The sequence below is a fragment of the Littorina saxatilis genome, linkage group LG12 (genome assembly GCF_037325665.1).
Source record: "Littorina saxatilis isolate snail1 linkage group LG12, US_GU_Lsax_2.0, whole genome shotgun sequence".
Lineage (NCBI taxonomy): Eukaryota > Metazoa > Mollusca > Gastropoda > Littorinimorpha > Littorinidae > Littorina > Littorina saxatilis.
The window spans coordinates 25,155,794-25,173,293 of record NC_090256.1 but is presented as its reverse complement, the minus strand read 5'-3'; the positions used below and the strand labels follow the sequence as shown (position 1 = coordinate 25,173,293).

At 43.5% G+C, this 17,500-nt stretch overlaps 1 protein-coding gene across 1 annotated transcript in view; it reads left to right on the top strand.

Moving 5' to 3' along the window:
- LOC138983052 (uncharacterized) overlaps window positions 1–9,629 on the top strand; it is a gene marked incomplete at its 3' end in the record, with an annotated part of 13,427 nt that extends 3,798 nt beyond the window's left edge. The window contains 5 exon segments of the mRNA XM_070356454.1: window positions 2,953–3,201; window positions 3,463–3,585; window positions 6,592–6,719; window positions 7,562–7,695; window positions 9,029–9,629. Coding sequence (XP_070212555.1) covers window positions 2,953–3,201; window positions 3,463–3,585; window positions 6,592–6,719; window positions 7,562–7,695; window positions 9,029–9,629 — 1,235 coding nt within the window.
- Window positions 9,630–17,500: the final 7,871 nt, after the last annotated feature.

Below are 17,500 nucleotides of genomic sequence, written 5' to 3'. Positions count from 1 at the left end.
TTGATGTCTGGCGCATCACAGTAACCGAGCACGACAGTCGGGAAGCCTTTGACGATACCCACGTGTACTCGAACTCTGATTCCTTTACAAGCGTACGCTCGTCTAATCGATTTTTATCTTTCTCTATCTTACATCTACAGAGTGACCATTAAAACATGCCATGACTTTAAGCCTTAGGGGCTCCGTGCACCTGGACGTGACAAGTTCAGTAACTTTAAGTTGTCACAGGTACGTGTAGCTTCGCCTTGACCGAGCACGCCATTCTGAAAGGGTTCAACTACAGTCACATCGACGAGAAGGCTGAATCGTTGTAGAAGGGCATACTCCTCCCCTCTTTTCTTTTCCTTTCTTTCTCTTCCTAACGTCGGGTATTATTTGGGCGTAGTGGACTTTGCGAAGTCTACGTCACGAAGCTTACTGTACGAAGCTTTGACAGTTTGTTTGTTTGTTTGTTTGCTTAACGCCCAGCCGACCACGAAGGGCCATATCAGGGCGGTGCTGCTTTGACATATAACGTGCGCCACACACAAGACAGAAGTCGCAGCACAGGCTTCACGTCTCACCCAGTCACATCATTCTGACACCGGACCAACCAGTCCTAGCACTAACCCCATAATGCCAGACGCCAGGCGGAGCAGCCACTAGATTTCCAATTTTAAAGTCTTGGGTATGACCCGGCCGGGGTTCAAACCCACGACCTCCCGATCACGGGGCGGACGCCTTACCACTAGGCCAACCGTGCCGGTACAGCTTTGACAGTGAATTTTCGGTAAAAAGACTCCGCGAAGTCAAGTTCGGGCTCAAATAAGGAAGGCCTACAAGGTGGTCCTTAATTAGGCCTAGAGTCGACTTCGGGCTCAAATAAGGAAGGCCTACAAGGTGGTCCTTAATTAGGCCCGGAGTCGACTCCGCGAAGTCTTTTTATAGAAAATTCAATGCGAAAGCTTCGTATTATTATTATTATTATTATTATTATTATTATTATTATTATTATTATTATTATTATTATTTAAGTTATTGAGACATCCTAGTGCACTAAGGGATTTATAGAGCAAATCGAGAAAATTCATTATTGAACGAAGCGCATAGCGCTGAGTTCAATAATTATTTTCGAGATTTGCTCTATAAATCCCTTAGTGCACTGGGATTGTTTCAATAACGATATTGTCGGTACCGCCAGAGAAAAAAGAAGATACAACACGCACATTTTGCTACGCGCATTTGAATAGGCATAACTGTGTGGTCAGGTCGTATAGAAGATCTACTTTTTTGTGGGCTAGCTGTCTCGTGTGTCGTGCTTTCATCACACGCAAACTCTTGTTTTAATTTCTGTTGGTAAATTCCAGTGTAGCGTTAAGCTAAACAGTGATGATCTTTCTCTCATTTGAACTCGGAGAAAGGACTGTGCTTTCAGTTATTTGCGGTTCGAAACCTTCATCGAGCTTCGACAGATTGACTGTGCAGAGTTTTGCCCCTTGCCAAGGTCGACGGAAAGCCGCCCATTTTCAAAATAAACGTGGCATGTTTTTCGTGTGGTATCTTCCCTCATCGGGGAGTCTGGTACTAAATATGAACGGTAAGAATACTCTGAACCCTACACGTATTATATCCCCATCGTTTTATCGTTCACATTTGCCTAACATGTTAATTTGCTGAGCGGGATTTATGTCGTCTGCTAGGCTATTGCACTGAGTCTCATTTCAAAAACAAAAATTGCTCGTCCCGTTGCACTGAGTCTGCACACATAAAGCAGGCTGGTAATAAATCTTATATGTGGTAAGAACGTTCTAAACACTACACGTTTTCGATTCCGATTGTTCTTGCCTTAAAATAAACGGAAAACATTCATTTACTGAACAGATGCAGTCGTATTTCAGTGTAGTCTGCTACGTGCTGATCTAGCTGCTACGTTATCGGAATAACACTTGTGTTTTCTGTTAGCTGCTGGGAATTGTATACTAACTCATCATTTGGTAATGTGGATAATAAGGTACATGCCACCAACATGGCATAATTATGAGAGGAATCTTCGCAAGTCGAAACTGAAAAATTAGACACAGCGGGTTCTATTTTTAGATCAGTGCAACTGTGGGCGGCACAGGCGCATGCAATCTGTCAGAAAAAAACCACTTCTGCTTTAATTGAAAAGCAGGACATGTATGGTCATAATCATTGGTATTGTGGAGAATATAAGCTACATGTCATTAATTAATTCTGAGGATGAGAGTACAGTCTCGCTTTGGCAAAGGGTGTAAGAATACGCTCTGTGGAAAAGTTAGCGCACTCCAAGAGTGCGCTAACAGTTTTAGCGCATCGCCATTAGCCAATCAACTGGTTCACATCAGTCATGTGACACCAGTACTTACTGACAATTATTATTATTATTATTGTGATCATTTTTATGCGCCTAATCTAGATATAGCCCTAGGCGCTTACATATTAATTTCATATTAATTTCTGCCGTTTGAAATGGAATTTTTTTACACACAGACAGACAAACAGACATTTTTTACACACAATATATAACGCATTCACATCGGCCAGTAAAGCTCAGGAGCCTATTAGGCGAGCATTCACCTTTCACGGCCTTTATTCCAAGTCAAACGGGTATTTGGTGGACATTTTTATCTATACCTATACAATTTTGCCAGGAAAGACCCTTTTGTCAATCGTGGGATCTTTAACGTGCACACCCCAATGTAGTGTACACGAAGGGACCTCGGTTTTTCGTCTCATCCGAAAGACTAACACTTGAACCCACCACCTAGGTTAGGAAAGGGGGGAGAAAATTGCGGCCTGACCCAGGGTCGAACACGCAACCTCTCGCTTCCGAGCGCAAGTGCGTTACCACTCGGCCACCCAGTCCTTATAGCGAACTTCGCGAAGTTGACTTCACCCAGTTAAGTACAGGCTTTACGCTCTCCGCTGTAACATCCACCCTCATCCTCACAGGCGCCTGCAACTTCACCAAAACCGAGCACGCCAGTCTGAAGGCGTTCAACGACAGACACGTGTACGAGGACGCCGCTTCTTGCCTGAAGATGTGCGAGGAGACCCGTGAGCTGGACTGCCGGTCACTGGAGGTCCAGAGGGCCAACGCCAAGACCTGCCAGCTCAGCATTGAGTCACGTTGGACTCAGCCCCAGGACTTCATCACCGGAGACCGATACTGGGACTACTACCATTGGACTTGCATCAACGGTCAGTATCTGTGTTCGTCTTTTTCTTTCAAGAGTAAGGGGCGAGATTACTTGGTGACCAAATAGCTGCATAGCTATAATTATATAGCTACTATATAACTAGTTAACTTGTGTCAGGGGGGAGATGCCCGGCAAACAGCCACAGAACGACCGACCGAAAGACAGACCGGCAGAAACCGACCAAGTCACGTAGAAAGACACAGACGAACTGCATCATGGACAATATGCAATTGGAGTCAAATTTTAATTTTGTCATTGTCAGGTACCTACCTTGGCGGTGTCTACGTTTCACCGAACGGTGCGTATCTTCCCTCCACGGAGGCTGCTACCGTAACACCCACAGAACCTACTACCGTACCACCCACAGAACCAACCACAACAACGGGTATTACATCCTTAACTTGATCTGTGTCTGGATTTCTATCTTGTATTTCCTTTGTCTTGATTTGTATACTTCCCATCATAAAAAAACCTAGCCATATACGTGTGTGTGTGCAGATCTCTGTGATGAGGCCGTTTATTTTAAAACCAGTTATATGACTATAAAGGCCATGTAGTCCCCTACCATATTCAGCAAACAGATTGATTTTACTTGAGGTAGTGCCTATACATGCGCGTGTTTTGGCATTCTTGGCTGGATTGGATGTCTTCTTAACCGCAATGTCAGGGCAAATTCCCAACTTTGGCAATAAAGTATTCTGTATTCTGTATACAAACAGGCTCTGACGAGAGTGTGTTTCATAATATTACACATCTTCAACAGAATATGTACAGTCATTTCTTTTTCAATATTATCTTTCCTCAAATCTCACATCGACCTTTTTTTTCTTTTCTTTTTTAGAGCAAATACCAATCGGCGACATATAGTTAGGTCAGTGCATTTGCGTTACATCTTGAACACAAGGCCAGTACTGTAACTGCCCTTGATACGGATCGATCCAAGGGGGGGCAATCTCAGTCATCTCAAAGAGGGAAATCCAAACGCTATCCGCCTTGTTCGATTTTATGGGCTTGGACGATAGAGAAAAATAAGAAAAGCAAACACTGGAGTATACCTGGACGAAATTGCTATCAAGAACGCAGAATTGATTTTTTCTGAGGTTTTTTTTTTGCCGTAAGCGCCATGTTTATCGCGTCTCGCACATCTGATGTTGACATGCATCAACAAAGGGGCCTCACTCTGGAAGAGTTTCCTGCTCCGATAAACATGGCGCTTACGGCAAAAAAAAAAAACTCAGAAAAAATCAATTCTGCGTTCTTGATAGCAATTTCGTCCAGGTATACTCCAGTGTTTGCTTTTCTTATTTTTCTCTATCGTCCAAGCCCATAAAATCGAACAAGGCGGATAGCGTTTGGATTTCCCTCTTTGAGATGACTGAGATTGCCCCCCCTTGGATCGATCCGTATCAAGGGCAGTTACAGTACTGGCCTTGTGTTCAAGATGATTTGCGTTATTGCCTGCCTAATACACCCGTTTCCGTTGATAAGAGAAAAGAAATATTGGAAGAAATCGCTCATAAAGGTTTACGAATATGGGACACTTATCAGCAGGAAGCGAGGCCGGCCATCATGCATTTCTTCGTGGCCGATACATCATTTTTGGACAAACATAATTTCCGCTAGTTTATCAATTTCTAATTTTGTGTGGGAAAAGCAAAGTAGCCATCTGCAATTCTATTTCTGTCAGCAATGATCATTGTGTGAGTGGTATGCATTTCAAAGCGTACCGGAAGAGAACTAAAGACTAGTGCAGAAAAGTAAACTTCACTGCCACTGGAGGCTTTTTTGGCAGCCATCCACATTAACACAGGCACTGCCTCCGTCGGGCAATATAACTTTGCGATTCTACGCGAGTTTGAAACACAGAATAAAATAAAAATCCTAGAAGTTTACGAGATTGCAAAAAGCAGACATCAAGTTGAACATCAAATCATTTATTATAAACTCTTTTGTGATTGCCAATAGAAGATTTCGAAATGAAAGACAAAATGTTTAGCTTATATTGTTCCCGTGTTTGGTGGTTTTAACTCGTTTCCGGTGGATAACAAAAAAACTGTGTACTTCTGCACAAGTTTGAAATAAAGAACAAATTGGGCATGAAAGAAAAACTTAATAACCGTGAGAGAAAAAACAACAACTTCGAATTTGAAAGATTAAACGTTTATGTGTTTCCCTTTGGTGATGGTTTAATTAAGACTGGTTTCCGGGGGACATTACATTGTGATTCTTTACATATTTGAAACACCACATAAAAGGGATGGAAGCAGTATTTGTGTCAAACGCAGACTTTCGAACCATCATGTGACCAAAGGTGAACTAGTTACTTCGCAGTACTCTTTGTTTGTGTATTGATGCGTATGAATTACTGCCAAGTCGAGTAAAATGATTGAAAGTTCAAAAATGCACAACAATGCACAACAGTATGGAATGTAAAATAAACAGAATACTGCATGGTTTGCTATGTGGTACCAGGTGAAACCTCGTTATTTTCAAATATTGAAAAGCTCGCTTTTGCTCGGATTTCTACAGTAAAACAAGAGGCGAAGCCATCAAGGCTCACGTAAGAAATCGACAAACAGTAACACAAACTCAATCACTCCGTCACACACACACACACACACACACACACACACACACACACACACACACACACACACACACACACACACACGCACGCACGCACGCACGCACGCACGCACGCACGCACGCACGCACGCACGCACGCACGCACGCACGCACGCACGCACGCACGCACACACACACACACACACACACACACACACAGAAAGAGCATAGGTGAAACTGTGCAAGAAAGCGAGACACTAGATCTAGATCTGTCTGTCTGCATGTAGCCTACTTACAGGACACGACTGCCAACTAGTCTCGGCGCGCTCAAAATAATAATGACCGAGACTTTCAGTACTTCCTTCGCGTGACGTCTAACCCTCTTACGTCATAATGTGACGTCAATGTAATGTGACGTCTTCAAATGTTAGAGTTTCTACCACAGACATACACACACACGCACGCACACACAAACACACACACACACACACGCACAAACGCACAGACAGACAAAGTTACGATCGCATAGGCTACACTTCGTGAGCCAACAACAACAACAACAACAACAACAACAACAACAACAACAACAACAACAACAGCCAACAACAACCAACAACATCAAAAGCAACTCGCGTAAACCTGATAGAACACCGCAAGCCATGTAGTATTCTCTAAACATAGTAGTCTGTGTGCAAGACATTAGCTTATACTTTTAGTGTATATTGGATCGAAGAACTCAATGAATATAACATGATGAAATAACCTTATTTTAATATTCTTATTCATTATAAGTTGAAACTGTTCTCTTTTTTAAAAACGGAAGCAGACCCCGACGTGGTTTGTGTAAAGATAAAACCTATACCGGAGAACGAAACGGAGGAAGTGCATGAAGAGGTAAAAGAGCTGCGAACGCTAGCTGCCGCCTTCACAGAACAGAAAAAGATGAAGAAAAGGGTATGTATATATTGAGCACACTTATTTCTTTCTATCCTATTTATACTCGCTTCAAAACATGTCTCGAAGGCAGTTTTTGACTGCTTAATTTGTATTCCCCCAGTCAAACATTTATTGAAGACTGTTAAATACCGCCTTCACTGACCTGAAAATGCAAGTATTGAGCACACATAATACATTTATTTGTATTCTATTCTTACCCATATCAAACATTCCTTGAAGGCTGCAAAGAATCGCCTTCACAAAGGAAAACAAAGCATATTAGGGGTAACATTGAGCATACACATTTCTCTGCATTGTATTTTGAACCTAAATCAAACAGTTTTTTTCAAACGGCTATTTCTCGAGGTGTTTTTATCGATTCAGGACTGTTTAGGTGCTTTCAAGTACCATTCTAGGGCTTAGCCCGGGAGGAAAAGACTACTTTGTAGGGAGGAAAAGACCATTTACCCTCTTCTCAGCCAAATTCTGATGGGCCATACTCAAAGTCGCGAAGCAGCAGGGATATAGGCTTTGGGATCCGAGCCCTCCGTCCCTCTCCTCCGCCCGTTTTATAGTTCAAGGAAGATAATTAGTGCAATCTGATGCCATATCAGCTTAAAACGTGTGTGTGTGTGTGTGTGTGTGTGTGTGTGTGTGTGTGCGTGCGTGCGTGCGTGTGTGTGAGTATGTGTGTGTGTGTGTGTGTGTGTGTACGTGCGCGCACGTGTGTGCCTGTGTGTCTGATCAGTACTTTGGACTCCAGTCTCAAAGTAATCAGTCCTGGAATTCTACTTACACACACCTTTACTTTGCATTGACAGTTTTCAAATTAATGTTGTGGCTTTTTTTTTCTTCTTTAGATCAGTACCACAGATCCCCGACCCTCCGCCACGTATGTGGGATCCGTTGCAGTGGGGCTGGTTCTTGGAGTGCTGGGTCTTGTCGTCTGCCTCGACCTGCTCAGTCTCCCCCGTCACGTCTCGGAGATGGCTAGGTATGTTTGGTTTAAACAATCTTTTATTTCTGTTCACATGGAATCCAAAAACAAATAGACTACCAACGTTCCAAAATTCAGAATAAAAAAAAATTGTGTCAATAAGAAAACGTTCCAACAACGTACCTTTCTTGTTTTATTAATTCTGTTTACATGGTCGTAAAATTGACATTTTTCAGTATGAAAACAGCAACAAGCCTACAGCTTATAGTGCTAGTGGATTCTTCAAAACACACTTGGGTTTGGGCATGTATGGATATGTTTCAGTCAAAACAAAAATGATTGCGTACGCCACCACCGCACCAAAAACATTGATTTGAAGGTAGCGCAACATGAGTTTTGGGAAACGTGCTTCTAAAGGCACACTCCTTCTCGTGAAAACACTTCGGGTCACCGTCTCTGATCTGGCCAGGCTATTTACATGGGATACGATCATCCCTCCACTTGGTCACATACCAAACAATAACAGCCTGGGTGCTCGCGGTGCACAGTGGGATTGTTTTCATGAAGTCATTTTGCGAAAGCCACAGGCGGCTTGTAAAGAAATGATTTCATAAAAAAAATGCCAACTCATAACAGGAAGCTTTGTTTGTTTGTTTAACGCCCAGCCGACCACGAAGGGCCATATCAGGGCGGTGCTGCTTTGACATATAACGTGCGCCACACACAAGACAGAAGTCGCAGCACAGGCTTCATGTCTCACCCAGTCACATTATTCTGACACCGGACCAACCAGTCCTAGCACTAACCCCATAATGCCAGACGCCAGGCGGAGCGGCCACTAGATTGCCAATTTTAAAGTCTTTGGTATGACCCGGCCGGGGTTCAAACCCACGACCTTCCGATCACGGGGCGGACGCCTTACCGCTAGGCCAACCGTGCTGGTCTACAGGAAGCAGAGCGTTGATTTTGGAACGTGGTCGAGAGGAGGGGTGGTCTCACAGGCACTCGTCACGAGGTGGGCGGGGCCTATGTCTTGGATGTCACTTGTAATGGACGGTCGTCTTTTGTTATGGTTTATAAATAGTAGTAGTCTGGAGAGCGCACAGGCCCCGCCCACTTTGATCCCGACCCGCTCGTGACGAGTACCTGTGGAAGGTCTTATCCCATGTAAACATTCTGGCCAGATCTGTGTTGATAAGCCGAACTCTTTTAAAGAAAAGGAGTGTGCCTTTTATGAAACCAGAGAAAAGAATGTTCAAAGTTAAAGCTCGTCCAATACAGAGTTCTGCGATGCCAGGTGTTTCAAGCAGAATCCTCTACATTTCGAAATTACAAAATTCCCTGTGTTATACACGTAAGTTAGTCTTTTTCATGTCGTCTGCATTAACAGGAGAGGGGCGTGCTGCGGCCAGTGCACCAAGCGCTTCAAGAAGAAGAGGAAGGACAAAGACATGCGCTTCACAGAGTTCGGTGGACGACCAACTCGCCGACTGGGACCTCTGATGATCGGAGCCAGGATGCCACGCAACTTCAAACCCAAACGCCTGCCCAAGGACAAGCGCGTGGAGAGCACCTACAACTCCACCGCCAGCGGCGAGGACAAGAGCCAGAAGCTGGGGCTGCACCTTGAGCGGATCAGGCGGCTGGAGCAAGGGCTGGGGGTCAGAACGGGACCTTCCCGCTCCGGGAGCGCCCTCTCCTTGGACGAGGAGCAGGAGGATGAGATCGTTCGTGTTGAGCAGTCAGACGACCCTGACGTGTCTGTGACGGCTGTGGGGCCAACTACCATGTACAATGCCGAGGATGAGGATGTTGATGCGGATGACCTCGAATCGTTCAAACGTACACAACCTCAGGTGACCATGCTTAGGCCAGGATTCTTTGTCCCTGAAGAAGATGTCTGCATTGAGCGCAGAGTCGAGCGGTTCAGGTCCAGACCTCCGCCAGTCTTGATGAACAACCAAGAGGATGAGGGGGAGGAGGAGGAGGAGCAAGAGGAGGGAGAGGACGAAGAAGAGGAAGAAGAAGAGGAGGAGGAAGAGGAGGAGAGTGATGATCAAGATGTGGAGGAAGAAGACACCGGCTCTGACGCCTTTGACGACCAAACTGCTGTGGACCAAGTAAGACGTGTTGCGAAATTTACTGTGGGTGACCCTTACGACAAAGATTCGGCCCCCAAAATACCCGGCGAGGGTTTCAGATCAGCCCGAGTTGACCCTGTAGGTTGTTCTGATACAGAAAGCAGACGAACCAGCGAGGATACCGACAGTGGAAAGAGTAATGACACGTGCAAACAGCAGACAGTGACACTGGCGTTTGAGTCGCCGCACAACAGCAATGGACTTGACGCGGTTGGTCCACAGAAAAAGAAAACAGACCGGGAAAAAGACAATGGAGGCTTACACAAAAAGCGGGACAGACGCCTTCGCAGGCGGCAAACTGTAGATAACGACACAGACCAAGACAACACGCTTCAAACAAGAAATGCTAAAACTCCACAAGACAGCCAAAGATCGAACAATTCAAACACTTACTTCGACACGCGGAGTAAGCCTCGATCGAATGGGGCCGTTCCGAACAAACAACCACACATTGAAATCTTGATAGACGAAGCTGACACTTCGGAAGAAGAAGGAACGCAGGTGGGGTCCCCTGGGCCTCTTGACTTGGACGATAACAGGTTAAAGGTTGGGGAGTTCCCGCAACCGATGGAGAACTTGCAGCGTCCATACTACAGCAGTACCAGTACTCGTCAAGCATGGCGACTGTGATGGTGACTGGAAGAAATAAGGGCTGCTAGACATTCGTTATGTGAGATTATTAGAGTTTAAAGGTTTAGGAATCCCAGTAGTCTATGGATAACCTGAAATGTCGGTTTTACGGCAAGGGAAACTATCGACAAGCACGGCGACTGCAATGTTACGGGGGAAAAAAAACTGAGACACTTTCAGGAGAAAAGTCCCCTAAGATCGCCAGAAAGTGCGGAATAGCGCTCAGATAGGGATTCGAGTAGTTTGAGAGTCGACCGAGAATGAGCGGGATGAAAATCGGGCGGACTTTACTCGTGGAAATGTAATCGAGGATTTTGTATCGCCAACTTTTTTCCAATGACTTTTTGTCGACAATGGTGTGTTCAAAACCGGTGAAACAAAACTGTTCTGCGTATCCTGAAATGTTCCCAAATGTAAGACTGTTTTTAGCATCATCTTTCCCCCACCATCATAACAGTTTATGCATACCTGTAAAAATAACGGCGATTTGAAACATGTTTTCAGTTTTTGCCGAATGCTGACACCAATCGACATCCCTGGCCGATACTTTTAAATATTTCAAGGAATACATCAGTTTGAAAAACGTGTTCTGAGAAAGTAGACGCTTGAAGTGTTCTGTTATTGTGGGTGTTATGCTACTGTATATTTTGTTGATTAGTGAAGTTTTTGGTAATTGTAAAGAGAACAAAAGTCAAATTAAAAAAATCAAATTTAGAGAGAACACGTGTCAAAAGGACTGTTTATGCTTGAAGAATAGTGTTCTGTGAATGTATAGGCCTACGTGCTTGCAAAATGTGTTCTGCTACTATAGACATCTGCTGGTTAGAAAACTCAGGAGGTTTTTATCGTAGAAAGACTGAGTAAGAAACACAATCTTTAACAAATAACTTTTAAAGAGAAAGTAGTCCGTGACCAGAGATGCTTGAAAAATGTGTTGACTGCGGGTACATGGAAAGATACACGAGAGATATCATTATGTTGGGAAGAGAAGTTTTCTGAAAAATGTAAAGACCAAGAATCCACATCTTTTAGGGAACTAGATCTGAAGGAAACAAATTTCCGTAACTGCAGATTCCTAAGACATAAAACATTTTGTAATAATATGTTTGAAAAAGGTGTTCTGCTACTGTAGTTTTCCAGCTGTCTGTTTTGTTTTTTCCAGCGTTGTAAAAAGAATGAAAAAAAACCCCACACCAAGTTTATTGGAATCACGATACCGAAAAGAGTTCCGTGACCGTATAGGATTTAAGTGTTTGGTAAGTGTAGGCGCCAGCTGATTTCATACGTTATAAGAATAAGAAACCCACTTTTAAACACATGAATTTTATACATTTCTAACAACAACAACAAATGCTTATTGCTGTGCACATCGATCTTTTGTTTTTTTAATTTAATTTTATATCACTTTAGAAACTATAGATCGCCTAAACGCATGCACATATGCAGTGCCGATGACTATTACTTAGACGGGTTACCCTTCCTCGTAAAAAAAAAACCCGGCTCGTTCAAAACGTAGGATAGATGGATTCCTGTGTGGGAGATTTTTTTCCTCTGCTTCGACTGAAGGTGTGGCTTCCCCACTAGAGCATAGAGATTTCTATTACTTAGAAGGGTCACCCTTTCTCACAACCAAAAGAAGACGGACGGCCGACAATCGTTGTGACAAATGTTGTTTTACCTGGTGTAAGGGAAAATGTGGTTTATCCAGAGTATCTGCATACGTCCGACTATTAGATTGCGCTTTGTGTTATTAGCATGTGTTATTTTGTCACGGCTTTATATCTATGCGGTGTATGCATAACATACACACGTTTTGCAAAAAGTGAGTGTGCTTTTCCACAATTACTGTGCTCTAAGCTAAGTGGAGTGACATCTTAAATGTGTTTGTGTGTGTGTGTGTGTGTGTGTGTGTGTGTGTGTGTGTGTGTATGTGTGTGTGTGTACGTGCGTGTGTACGTGCGTGTGTGCGTGCGTGTGTGTGTGTGTGTGTGTGTGTGTGTGTGCTTGGGTGCTTGTGTTTAGTATGAGGAAATGTCCACATGTGTTCGAATGGGTAGCAGCCCTTTTAATTTCCAGGGCCGAGGTGCACGAACAAGTTACAAGCCGGGTGGGAATCAGTAGCGGTGTTGGAATGGTTGAAATTGAGATTTGTTGTGATTTCAACAAATAAGACCCCGCGGTTTGTTCTCACCCGAATGCGTTTCACCCTCTTATGCTTCGTGCATCTCAGCCCAGGAATCTTGGTGTCATAGACCTAACCGAAGAGTTTTGCTTAATCGTGTAATCTAATACGGAAAGCAGCTTCAGATAGTTGGCGCCTGTATGCTAATTTCTCACTTTCATACAACATTTGTGCAATGACTGTTTTAGTGAAGAAGAATAAAATCAATTGATAAGTTTTATTTCGTTATGTTTGTGTGTCAAGAAAAGCATTTTGAATTGAAAGAATAATTTGGCTTCGTGTGAGTGAAGACGAAGTGAAACAGACACATAAACAGACAGGCAGAGAGGCAGAGAAACAGACAGCGAGAAAGATGCAGGCAGACACAGAAAGACAGGTACACAGGGATAGGCAGGGATACAAAGTAAACAGCAGAAAGACTGACACCCAGTCAGATAATCTAGCAACTAGAAAATAACACGATTATTATAGCGGAAACATAATATGATAGATGTCATCCATTCTTGAACAGAGAGTGCGCTCCACACAGAGGTCGCAGCGTTCAGTCTTCGTGGTGGGTTGGTTTGTACTTCGTGTACTCAAACACAATTTCGTCCAGGTGCTCTGGGATAAAGGTGCTAACGCCTGAAAAAAAAAACATCCCAAAAAACAATAACAGCCGTAAAGAGAATTATGAAAGTTAAAAGATTCCAAATGAATCAGACTTCCATTGTGCAAAAATATTGCAAAGGCACACAGCCAGAGAGGCCGAGAGACAGACAGGTAGACTTGCGCGGTGCACACAAACAGACAGACCAAGACAGACCTCTCTCACACACACGCACGCACACACATACACACAAACACACACACACACACACTCACACACACACCCCACACAGATCCCTTCCCTTTTACACAAACGCCATTGTCCAAAGAAATTCTGTTTGCACAAATCATCTTTCAAACAAAACAAAAAATCGTTGGTAGTCGAGTGTGCTTTTAATCACTGATGCAACCGCCCACTATAACCCCCCCCCCCCCCCCCCCACCTCTTCTGCCCCGGAACTCACCTTTGTTCAGAGCAGTCCCGTTAGCGTAGAGAATCTTCCAGTATGCCATGTTGGTAGTCCAGTCGTTCTTAAGACCGTTGATACTGTCCACCATCATTCCGAGTTCAGCTCCATAGTGCTTCATCGAGAACCTGCATGAGCACACACATACTCAATGACAGGCTCAAGGACTCAAAGAGTCAAAGCTGTAAATTGTCCTTAACCAGGATAAGAAAATGCGATTGGTAGAGTTGGATCTAAGTGTGATGGGGTGGAAGGAAGAGGCAACAATTTGAAGAGGATAATATTTGATTGTTGCCTCTTGATGTAGTAGGTGGGTGAATGTAGTCACCTTGGTAGAATTAAACCCCGAAGTTCAGGAGTACACCATGTGGGTGCCTCTTTAGTGTCTTGCACTGAACGAACATCACTTGCTTTCGTAATGGACTTTCACTCACATGTAGAGAATGATAGACAAGAGTTCACTGGCACAGACCGACGGGTCACTTGATGCAACATGAAACTCTGGGAAACCATGTCTGTCGATTCACATTTCTCTTTATTTTCTATTCTTCTCTTCTCCTCAGCAACCCAGCTCCCAGCCCGAAGGCCGGGAGGCCACACCAATAGTACAATGCAATCTACATCAGTATGTCTCCATGATAACAAAGTACAAAACAAGTACGTCCTCTCTCTCCGAGATCGTTCTCAGTTCTCTCTCAAAATCTCAAAATGCTATCATGTAAATAATAAATAATAATAAATAAAGTGTATTTATATTGCGCCTATCCCTTACAAAAAACAAAAATATTTGGCTCTAAGCGCATTACAACATGTGAAGGACTTGGTACAATCAAGTCTGACAAGTACAACAGCACAATATACAGTCGGTCTCTTAGGTAAAAGCAGCTTCGACAGTTAAACACTTCTACTAAAAGATCCTCTAACAATTTACAAACATAGTTAAAGAACATCGAGTTAATAGGAATTAAAAAAAAAGGTTCTTATAATAAAACTATCTAGCGAACGACGAAGAAGAAGAAGAATAAAACTATCAATGTCAATGTATAACAAGTCATTCAACGTAAATGGCCAAAGAACAACAATAAAACAATGGTGATAAAACAGTTATACTCAATGGCTAATAACGAGGCAGAGTTAAATAGTATCGACACAAGATTAAAACAAAACATATTTCTGGAGACGAATTAACAACACTCACATGGGGATGGGTGGCGTCAAAAGCCACCAATCAAGAGTTAGCTAACAAAACTGACATCATTTCTCATTGGTCAGTAAAGACAAGGAAAGGGAGGGGGGGGGTAAGAGACTAAAACCTCCGAGCCACCTGGCATCTTCTATGATCTACCCTGTCAAAAGAAATGACACCCACTTGACAAAACGCCAAGTCCAACTCGGGTAGACAGGCTGTCGGCACATTGCATAACGACCACCTGGGGCCCAAGGTACCCCGGCGTCTCTCTGGGAGGGCGGCTTGACGTCAAAGGAAAACATATTACGTTCCCTAGTGGACACAGCCGACTGAGCGAGTTTACGACCTCCAGGTGTCTGAGCATATCAAATTTAACTTACACAAGACAGGAATGACATAAAATCATTATAACGAATTAGTAGCCCGTTTAGCGCTTGGCTACATAAGGTATTAAAGCGGAACGAAATTCAGATGAGGTCGGAGCAGTGGACACTGGGTCAGGGCGGTGTGAGAGCACACCGGGACAAATAACAGGTGTTAGGACAGCAACAAAAAAAGAAAGAAAAAAAGAAAGATATGAAATAGTATTAAAGGCACAGTAAGCCTCCCGTAACCCACCACAGATACTGTCAGGCTTTTACGCACAGTGAAAACACCCTTTCGTATGAACACTCACCGATTGGGAACATCCTAGGTGCCCTACGTAAAGAGCGAGCAATTTTCAAAGAATTTATTTTTGCAGACAATCGGACGGCGCGTTTTGACCTAACTTTTAAAATCTAAATAATAAATTGACAGCTTGTTACACAAACATTCTTCAATCATAAAAGAATTCTTGTTTCATCAAGACAAGATCAGTACAATTTGAAGTTTTGAAAGTTTAAAAAAAGAAAAGCCCGGAAGCAGGGTCACGCAAGGTCGTGGTTCTCGTAGCAGACGACGGCTATGCCTATCGCCAGTTCCTCTGAACAGTCAAAAGCCATCGCTAGAGTTCGTGTGAACCGCAGCCGTTTGTTGCGTTTAGATTCAGAGGTACACAATAACGTGCTATTGCAGATAAGCTTACAGCGAGTCCCATTGAAATCACAAACTGACGACTACATTGTGAAAAAAAGGAAACTGAATCGCACGGGTTCACGATGGCTCAGGGGTAAGATAAACCACGCAAAAATAAATTCTTTGAAAATTGCTCGCTCTTTACGGAGGGCACCTAGGATGTTTTCAAGCGGTGAGTGTTTAAATGAAAAAGTGTTTGTACTGTGTGTAAAAGCCTGACAGTATCTGTGTTGGTTTACGGGAGGCTTACTGTGCCTTTAATCTCAGTAAATACTATATATTATTGCACGAAAAGTAAATATTCAAACGAATATCTAGCTTTCCATCTTTTACCTAATTAGCACCTCCAGCTTCCAGTCGGCAGATCAAGCGATATAAATATGGGAGGAGGAGGCGAGTTGACGACATGGGGGAGGGGGTTGGGGTTGGGAGGGGCTATCTATAAACTAGTGCCATGCGACTTGGTGAATGTATTCTATTGGCAAAACTGGGCTAAAGGCAAAACAAAAAGCCGATGTAAACTGAGATTACAAGCTAAGTATCTCATCGATCTGGACTGGGCACTGACATTCTTGAAGACAAATCTAAGACCTTGAAAAAGAGTGGCGAGTAAACTGATAGCTGGCAAAAACAAAAACTTCAACAAAAACAACATTAAAAAAACAACAACAAAAACAACAACAACATTAACTCACTTCCCGAATTATAAAATGAAAACATAATTTTGAAGACAGCAGCCACAGTAAGCTAGACTGACCTGAAAGGATACTTGATATTAGCAGCCTCCAGCAGATGGTGCAGAAGCTCTCGTTTGTTCACGCGTGGCATCACGAGATATTCTTCGAATGTCGGTTCGACGATATCATTACGAACACGTAGTACGAAGTCAATTGGGTCTCCGCACACGCCACACTTCCATGTAGCGTCTTGAACATCTTCAGCAGGCTTGGGTGTTCCACAGTCCTCTCCCGTGCACCTGAATCGTAGAAGAAAAGTATCAGGTTCATATGAGGTTCAGTGAGAGAACACACAGACACACACAGACATAAACCCACACACACACACACACACACACTCACAAACACGCACGCACACACACACACACACACACTCACAAACACACACAGACAAACACACACACACATATATACTCACATACACATGCACACGTACACACACACACACACACACACACACATACACCTACACATACACACAAGCACACACACACACACGGACACACGGACACACACACACACACACACACACACACACACACACACACACACACACACACACACACACACACACACACACACACACACACACACACACACACACACACAGGCGGATAGACAGACAGAGAGGAAGAAGAAGAGACTAACACACGGAAAATCAAATAGACGGACACATTGATCTTGCTATTCCGACTGAACGTGTCTGTGTCCAAATATGTATCTCATACAAATGCACCGACTAGCAAAGAAAGACATAGCCCAATTTGCAGCCTAATAATCACTATCAGCTATCATTGATAAAGCAGTCCATGTATCAGGAAAGCGTACACTTATCGACAATCATCAAACCGATACTGAGTGTGGACATAACG